The sequence below is a fragment of the Palaemon carinicauda genome, chromosome 10 (assembly GCF_036898095.1).
Source record: "Palaemon carinicauda isolate YSFRI2023 chromosome 10, ASM3689809v2, whole genome shotgun sequence".
Lineage (NCBI taxonomy): Eukaryota > Metazoa > Arthropoda > Malacostraca > Decapoda > Palaemonidae > Palaemon > Palaemon carinicauda.
Window position 1 is genome coordinate 123,137,908 of NC_090734.1, and position 10,000 is coordinate 123,147,907.

General features: G+C 33.1%; 1 protein-coding gene across 2 annotated transcripts in view; it reads right to left on the reverse strand.

The window, feature by feature from the left end:
* The window catches only part of LOC137648724 (inter-alpha-trypsin inhibitor heavy chain H4-like), a 23,364-nt gene that overhangs the window by 11,453 nt on the left and 1,911 nt on the right, over positions 1-10,000 (reverse strand). The window contains exons 3-6 of one of the 2 annotated variants that reach the window (XM_068381779.1): positions 8,908-9,024; positions 7,773-7,961; positions 3,218-3,334; positions 1,604-1,819 (exon numbers count right to left, since the gene is read on the reverse strand). In XM_068381779.1, the coding sequence (XP_068237880.1) occupies positions 1,604-1,819; positions 3,218-3,334; positions 7,773-7,961; positions 8,908-9,024 (639 nt within the window). The remainder of the gene's footprint in view (positions 1-1,603; positions 1,820-3,217; positions 3,335-7,772; positions 7,962-8,907; positions 9,025-10,000) is intronic. The other variant, XM_068381780.1, reaches the window with a different exon arrangement.

Here is a 10,000-nt window from a genome sequence, read left to right on the forward strand (position 1 = left end):
CGTCCCTCACATTTGTATTTTAATAAAGTCTATCAAGTAAAAGAACACAGAGTTCTGCCATAAGATGCAATGGTTGTATTGTCAGCAGACAATCAAGCAACTCAGCTTTCCAGTAGCAATACCGTTAACAGTTTTGACACCAACAGAGCTATACTCTACACTGAGATTTTACCTTTTTTATTTCCAATACATTTCTAGCCTCAATTGACCTCCGCAAATTACCCAAATAGCATACCAAGTTACCCAGTGTATTACCAGGTATGCATTCATATTACTTTATTATCTGTTAGACGGATACGTGCAGACACTGATGAATTATTAGAGGTGATTTAACAACTCTTACAACCTATCCTCTTACTAGGATATTTTAATAGCAGACATCCTTTATGGGGAGATGTTTTGGCAAACACAAGGGGTAATATTATATCATCAATTATGGAGAATGAAGATGTAGGACTCCTTAATACAGGAGAGCTCCCACACTTTCATGTTTAGACAGGTACCTTGTCATGCATTGACCTATCAATTGCAAGGTCTCTTGATTTTGATTGGAATACATTAGATAATTGGCATACTAGTGAACGGATAATTCATATTACACTATATATTAATTAATTCATAAAACCATGATACCGTGTAGGGTACATTTTGGACTTGAAGTTGCTCCATATCCTACCAAAAATACTAAAAAATAACAAATAATTTGAACACATCGTATACAAAATTTTTTTTTCAACAAATGATACAAGCTTTACCAAAATTACAGTAGATTTAACTAACAAATAATTATAACGGCACTATTTTTTGATAAATGAGGTTTCAGACAATTTTGTAAGAAAAAATTATCTAACCATACTGATGAAAGTTATCTGTGTGGTTCTCATAACATGTTGGTTATCAGACATTTAAAACTTTTCAATTAGTAGAGAATGATCAGTAAACGAACATTTTCTGGTTGTCGAACTCATCATCAGTCTGATATTTAGTTATTTATTAAGGGAATACAATTATTCCAACTGCCATGAAAGAATCCCATCCTTTGAGAACTCTTGAATTTAACAACCGCACTGTAATTATTCAGTGGCTACTTTCCAACTGGTAGGGATAGAAGAGACTCTTTAGCTATGGTAAGCAGCTCTTCTCGGACAGGGACACTCCAAAATCAACCCATTGTTCCCTAATCTCGGGTAGAGCCATAGCCTTTGTACCATGATCTTCCACGGTCTTGCGTTTAGCTCTCTTGCTTGAAATTACACTCAGGCACATTATTCTATTTATTTTCTTATTTCCTTTCCTCGTTGGGTTATTTTCCCTGTTGGGGCCCTTGGACTTATAGCATCCCAGTTTTCCTACTAGGGGTTTAGCTTAGCAAATAATAATAATAATAATAATAATAATAATAATAATAATAATAATAATAATAATAATAATAATAATAATAATAATAATAATAATAATATGCCTTTGGTATTATATCTAAACAGTAACCAATAAATCTACTGTTTATGGTGAATATAAAAGTTTTTACAAGCATAACCAGGATCTTCAACAGGAATCCTTTTATATCATTACCAACAAACTGAAATACGTCAGAGGGGAATACCTGTATGGAGATTCTCTCCAGAAGCTTCATGTCCGCCCCTCGCCCAAAGCCGAGGCTGAACACAGCCGCCTTGTCTTTATTTCGCTCTCGAACGTTCCGAAGAATACTCGCGTGCTGCGTGACACCCGAAGTGGGCTGACCGTCCGTTAGCAGTATGACAATGTGGGGTCTTACCGAACCGCTCACCAAGTGATCTAAGTTATGGTCAAGAGCGTCCTGAAAGGAAGATGAACAAAAGTTATAGTAGATCAGTGATGGGAACAATATAATTTATCTATCTGCATGAACCTGCGCGTGAAATGAGTTATAAGAGTACAAATGACTTCGTTGAATGCTCAGAGGCAAAAGTAAATCCAGGAAGTAAAATATAACCTTATATATTATACATAAAAAGGGGCAACCAGTGAATCAACATTTTTGGTGCAGTGACAAGACACGGTAACTGTGCAGAATCAATGGTGCAGTGCTCGTGCGTTTGGTGCAGTGCCTGGGTGAGGTGCAGTGCTAAAGAAAAATTTTGTTCCGCAAACAAGAGCTCACTTTCCACAAGGGAACATACATGGCTCTGAAACAATAAAGAAGTGGTTTAGAATAGGGCCGAAGAAAGGGAGAGAACAGTGGGGGGAAGTGCAAAGATATGGTAGATGGGGGGGGGGGGGGGGTTAGGAGGGGGAAGGGGTGGAGGGAGTACAGGTGAGAAACCTCCTCGATCTCGACACAAAAGGTATGTGGTCATTTTGGTCTTTTGTGGATTAACAAAACAAAGATAATAGTCATTGTTGCTGAGAACAGAAACGACGGAGAAAGTAATGGAATAAATAGCCATTATATTCATTATAAATTTTATACTTACAAACATTGAAAAAAAATTCTATCATTTAAATTTGAAAAAAAACTCCTAAAGTTAAAAAAAAAAAAATAATTCTCGTTTCTTATTCTTTAGCCACAAGATCTGCAATGAAAGGAATAGCTACAAGGAAGCGTTTTGAGGAACGTCCGGACACAAGACTGGAAGGAAATTAGGAAGGATGGTATAGTGAGTATTGGAAGAGTCAATGTGCATCAGAATAATGGGCTGCGACAGGGATGTCTCTGCCTTATGTGAACTTATTTATGATTTCTTTATTAACGGAAAGATAATTTGGGGTATTAACGAATAAAGACAAGCCAACTAGATACTGAAATGTCTCTAACATTCAGAGATCTCTGTAATAGTTTTACCATTTATACAAAAAAATACTCAAAGTTTGATGCCAGGAGGCACAGAATCGAACGTCAACATGAGGACTGACATGGAAATTTAAAAAAGGACACATCCTACAATGATGGGAGTGACGAACACACAAGAGGAATCCAGTACACAAATAAAGTAATTTTGCGGGTGATAAAGTGTCCCATTGCATGAAGACAAAGACAACACCGTCATCATCCCCAAAATAAAGATAGATAGATAGATAGATAGAGAGAGAGAGAAAGACAGGACGACCAAGAAGAATAGGCCATTTTGGGAATAAAGGGCTTCTTCTTCTTCGAGGACCTTTCGAAGAGAAACAATAAACAGAAGAGGCATTATATGGAATAAATAGTCTTTCTGGTCCTCTGACGAGTCTTTACCGGTCGGGCGGACAGGTTCGGTTTTCGTCCAATGCTCTTCCCTTTGACTGTACATGCTTGCACATAATTAGGATGGTAATGTGCTTGTGGCGGAGGCCGGTGCCGTCCTAGCGCCATCTGAGGGAGGAATGGGAAAAATACCACCTTAGGCACATGAGCGCCTCTCATCATCATCATCATCATATGGATCACCACCATCATCTCCATCACCATATCACTTCACTGCTCCCAAAGTGAGTCTCCAGGACTCACGTCCATTCTCACTTTCTTTCTACCTCTCTCTCTCTCTCTCTCTCTCTCTCTCTCTCTCTCTCTCTCTCTCTCTCTCTCTCTCTCTCTCTCTCTCTCTCTCTCTCTCTTTTAGTTTCCAGTGACCTGCTTGGCCAGATGGTCATCAAGCCTCTCCGGTTAAATGAAGTCACATCATGGAACTTAAAGAGACGCTTCCATGGACGTCTGAAGTAGTACATTTTTAGATATATGTGTGTATATTGGAATGGGGCACGGTGTACACAATTCAGGGCCATATGTGGACATAGCATTCTCTCTCCCGTCCTCATCATTAAAAAAAAAGAAAAAAAAAAAACTTTGGACACAAGTTAAAATAGTATTTTCATCAAAACAATAAACAGACAAGTTTCATAATAAATACAGTATAATACAGACTAAACAGAGCTATATAACAGTAATCTCTCCAAAATGTTTTGATTAAAATTTGCACTGTTGAAAATATATTTTTCAATGTATCATCATATACAGCATGCAATACTATAGCTTCGAAGGTAACTCACACAGGATTGGTTAAAAATAGTATTTCTTTCCTGACCTCACATCAGCATTATCTGAAAATTCTTGTTTTCACAAAATCCACAAACATCTACAGCAACCGGCTTATTTTTCAAATGATTTTCTTAAAAAAATTATAAAAAGTAGAAAGTCACATATTAATTTGCTTGACCTCACAAGTTGTCAGTTCTGTTCAAGTTTCTGAACAATTACTGGGATATAAATATTATTGTTCTCTTAGTGTGATCTACGTCAAAGTGTATTCATCTTAAAATCTTATCACATTTCAACAAAGGCAAATCAACTAAATATGGCATCTCTCCCAATATACTGTATATTTTTTTTTCTACATTTTTTCTCGCTAGTTTCAAAAACGTAATCAGTCGCAAAAAAGTGTTTCATTGTAACAAACCCGAATTTCCATTCACCTTTCCAGCAATTTTAGTTCGCTAAATAAAGATGAATATTGTCCTTTCTTTGAGTGTTGAGCTCAAATCTATCTCTCTTCACTACTTTCTTCAATTAGAGGACCCAATACCAATTAGATATAGTAGTTTCTTTAACCACAGCAAGATTACAAAATCCAATCAGCGACTAGTCCTATTTTCCCAGTCTTACGAAAACCGTTTTCCTATACAGTATTCTTTCCATACTTGAAGCATTTATCGAGTACATATTAATGCTCGGCACAACCACCTACTTGTTGAACTCTCACAACTTGGATAACACCTGGGGCTCTTCACATCTCCTTATCTCGTCTCCACTTGCACACTAACTGCCTGCAGACATTTCAAACGAGTTATCGATAATTGCTCTACAAACATCCAATCACGTTGTTATCAGCTTCATTATGTTTCTGGGAGGGGAGTGACATTTGCCACAACAAGAAAAATAGGACAATTTTTAACCTTTATTCAAGTGTTGGTATCTAATATTTTCTGATACTTTTATTGGCAAAGAGAAAATTAAGGATCTATATTGTTTCTTCTAATTACACATACAAAAAAAAAACTTTTTTTCTTTTATCCTTGAGGATAAAAATGCTTCTACTATAGAGAAATTTAGTAAAAAATTGGTCTTTATTTTTTAATCTATTTTTTTTTTCGGTTCAAATTTTGATAATAAAATAAGGCGCCACCAGACCGCAGACTTCATCATATCATCTGGTCTGTACGATATACTCACGTTTATCACCTGATGAGGTCTGTCATGTTTTATATATTTTTCAGTATTCTTTCGTATATCCGAAGAATGGCTTCAGCCCTTTAAATGGTTATAATGTACTATTTCAAAATGAATTCACTGGATGTCAGTTACGGAAATTGTTCATACATAAATAAAGAGAAAAATGATTTTCCTTTGGTCACGTACACAATCCCGTATTTCTTATGAGAAGTTCAGTACGTTCTACTTCTCCTGGGAAGATCTTGCCTTCACAAAGAAGACAATATTATTAATTCTCGTAATGAAAAAAAAATTATCCCGAACGAAATTTTGTTTTCTTATGTCTTAGAGAAGAAGAATAATGTTTCATTTTCATTTTGGGGAACTTCTTAATCCCCAAGACCACTAAAAAATTCAATGCTCACTTATGAAAGATTAACTCGTGATATATGTGATTTTCTATGGATCTCATTCAATAATTTGTAATTAGCATTCACATATGAAATAAAACACACCTATATAAATATAAACATAAATATAAATATAAATATATATATATATATATATATATATATATATATATATATATATATATATATATATATATACAATATCTATATATACATAATATATATATATATATATATATATATAGATATATATATATATATATATATATATATATATATATATATATATATATATATATATATATATATATATATATGCTTTACAACCAACCAAACATGAAAACAGTTCCCACGCACTTTCTCACCATAAACAGACCTTCGCACAAGGTGATATATCACAGCCATTCAAAGCCCTTAACTTATTAATCACCCTTTACAACAAGATATAATTTAATGTGCAAAACAGGAATGAAGGATAATGGGAAAGAAAATACCAACTAAATGCAGTAAATAAAGTGATTTTGATAACTGTTATCTATCTCCAAAACATTAAAGTACTTCATAAACGGGTGTTGATGTAATTGATTAGAAATTTAATAGTTTTCAATCTTTCCCTTCCTTTTATCTGTTTATTTCCTGTTTTACAATAAAAATTAGGGCTAAAGAGAACAGATTACACGATGCCTCCCAGTACCCAATTTGAAAAACACTCTTGGTTATCCTGTTTTTCAATTCTGTTATCTTAAAAATTGTAATCTTAGACAATAAAAACTGCAGATGTGAGTGGTGATGTAATCTGCAAATCTAAATGAGTTCAAACAATTAGGAAACATCCAAACAAAAGGCTAATTCTGAAAACAAGTTTTAAATAATGATAAACGTTTTTAAAGTGACTGAAAATATATATAAAAAAATAAAACATTAAAAATATCTTAAGTGTCAAATAAATTTTATAAATAATAAAAATTAACCTCCACGCTCTCCACCTGTAATCAGTCTTAAAAAAAAAACGTAAACAACCTATCTAGACACCGAGTGCTGGTCACCTGGAAGCAAACAAAACGTCCTTTTCTGGCGTGATGTGTATATCCATATCTAGTAGCAGTACAAGAAAGAGGGGAAGAGAGAATGAGGCAGGAAATAAGAAAAAAAAAAGAATAAGCTGCAGTGAATCACAGTTATAAAAGAAACTAGAATACCGAAAGCATTAGCTGACACTTTTCTTAGAACAGAATTGCTCTGTTATGAATAAACATTGACTGACAGAACTTGAACAAGAAATGAACCAGATTCAGACGTCCCATTTGCTAGTCATATTCGTTCTACCTGAGAGGGTTAATCAAGGTCTTGTGATAAACTAAATGGAGATGATGCTTCAGTACACTTTCAGCTTTTGATTACTGAAGAGGACTTGTGATACAAAAATATAAATACGCTAATTTTGCTATCGGACTCTCAATTCCAAGTACAGCTTAAAGAACATTCAGCTTAACTTTAAACTTTCATATTCTAGATTACTGAGAAGGTATTGTGACATATAATAACCAGATCAAATTTACCCCCAGCTTCTATAGGTAGACGATATCTGTCACTAGATTATAGGCAAGTTTGAGTTTCAGCCATTCAAAACAAGCGCTCATGATTTTAATTCATATTTGAAATTTATGATGTTCCAAACATAATATTTTTATGTCCATATAAATTAAAAGAATTTGGATAAGCTTTGACCAGGTGATGGGACAATAGAATTAGCGAACGACCAGGTAAAAAATTACTGATATTAAAATAGCTTAGTTCATAAACATAGTGAGGCAGTAGTTTTACGATGATTTTTATGATAACTCAAACTTCAGAAGATTCAGAAAGCGACTTGAAGACACTATTTGGCGACTGGTGACAAATCGCCATATCACTAGACCTTGTTAACGCTATATTCAATTTCACACATGCAAAAAAAAGAACATATTAATATAAAAAAAAACTTTTTGACACATTTAGAAGGAAAGGAAAGTTTTCTCTTCATTTGAATTACTGAGCTATGTACAAGAACGATCTAATTATTGAATCGTTGGGCATTGGAACCCTCTAAGTTAATAGAAGCTGATGACGTAATTCAAAAGACCAACATTTCCTCACCTTGGATCATTCGTTTTTTGGTTAACATAAGCAATACGGCCTCTGAGAGGGAGCCTGACCTTTAAGCCTAAATCTATATTTGTTCCGCCCCTAGCCTGTAGGCTGTTGATGAATTTCTTGGCTTTTCGAACGGCAGTCCCAGAGTATCGCATCGTGCCCAACCGATCGGTGGTGTCCGAGAAATGGATGATGTTGAAGGTGTCTCCGGCGTTGAGTTCGGTCAGGATGTGCCTCAGGGCGTCTTTTACCTGAAAGAAATTGAAGGGTAAATAAAAAGGGATTTTGGTAGATCGTTTTATAATCACTCGACTCGAAAGTATTACTTTCAAAATTTAATTATAGAATTTTGTTCAACTATCCAATATTAACTACTCAGGATTTCAAATTCATTATTGAGAGAATTTAATTATTTTAGGGGAAATCGTTTTTTTTCATATTTTAGGCTCACTTCACACAAGCGGTTGATACCGCGCGGATTAGAAATTAAATAAGACCAACGAGGCTCTTAACACATTGCCCGCTCGGAAGAATTTCCGTATTCTTCCGAGCGGTAGTGATTTACTAGCAGCGTCCACTGCTAACCCGCGCGGTCCCACTGTAGCAGCTTTAAGAAAATATGAGGCCACTCGGAAAAATCCTCTCGTGTGAGGGCATGCCTCCTAACGAGCGGAAATATTTCCGTACGGTAAAATTCGCTTGTGTGAAGCGAGCCTTAAGGTAGAGGATTTCATTTGCTAAGGAAAAATAATTCTCATGAAACAAAAGTATATTTTTGCCATAAGCAAACTGTTGAACAATGAATTCCCCAAGAAAGAAATTGTGTGTATGTATGTATATATATATATGTATATATATATGTATATATATAGATATATATTTACAATATATATATACATATATATAATATATGTATATATATATTTATATATATAAAATATATATAAATATTTATATATGTATATATATATATATATATATCTATCTATCTTTATATATATATATATATATATATATATATATATATATATATATATATATATATATATATATATATATATATATATATATATATATATATATATATATATATATATATATATATATATATAATCCGCGGGGGAACATTCTCATCTAATCCGAAAGGAAACAATCTCATTCGATGTGATTTCCCTTCCTTAGATCCTTGGAACTCACTTGTTGGATTTTCCTTCCTTCCATGGACCCGGAAGTGTCAATCAGGAAAGTGATGTGCTTAGGAGTATACTGTAGGTCCACAGGGGCGAAGAAATGGACGAAATATCCGTCTTCAATCTGGCCAAAGAGAATAAAACATTATTGGACACGTTGTTGACAAAGTTGGAAAAAATGGGAAAAAAAATATTAAGTAAATGGAAAATTTTTTCGTTGGTAATTCGTTATTACTTTAAAACAAATTTTGTGAGGACCATTTTATGAATAAGAAAAAATTAAGATTTCCAGCAAACAGAAAAAATCGTTTTAATTTATATTACTTTAAAACAAAATTTGAGAAAACCATTTTATGAATAAAGAACAATTAGAATTTACAGTAAATTGAAAAAATCGTTGTAATTCATTTTACTTTAAAACAAAATTTATGCAGACCTTTCTATAATTTAAAAATAAATCTAAAAACTCTTTGTAATTCATTATAACTTTAAAACAAAATTTGTTAAAGCCCCTTTATAAACCAATAAAAAGCTAAAAGTTACAGTAAATGGAAAAAAAAAATTGTTGGTAAATTATTATCAATTTAAAAAAAAACTTGTGAAGACCCCTTTATAACTAATACAGCTAAAATTTACAGTAAACGGACAAAATAGTTGGCAACTCATTATCAATTTAAAAAATAAATTTGTGAAGGTCCATTTATAAGCTAAAAAATCTACCATCTATAGAACTGTAAAACTTCAGGTAATTCTGAATACTGTGGAAAAGAAAATCCACAAACTGGAAAAAATATGCAAAATAAAATCCCTAATAAATCTTTACTTTCAAAACTGCTGGAAGTTCATATTCCTCAAATATACCTAGAGAATGTATGAAAAAATTGATTCTCAGTTTTTTTTTTTTTTTTTTTTTTTTTTTTAACATTTCTCACAAAAATTATTAACCAGAAAACTGCTAAAATTCAAATTGCATTTTACATTTCCTTGAAATACTTTTTTTCGGTTTTATATAATATTTCATTAAGGGAAATATATTCTAGAATAAATTTTATATAAATTTTTACACCATCTTCGAATAATATTTCTCTTCAATTGAGAAA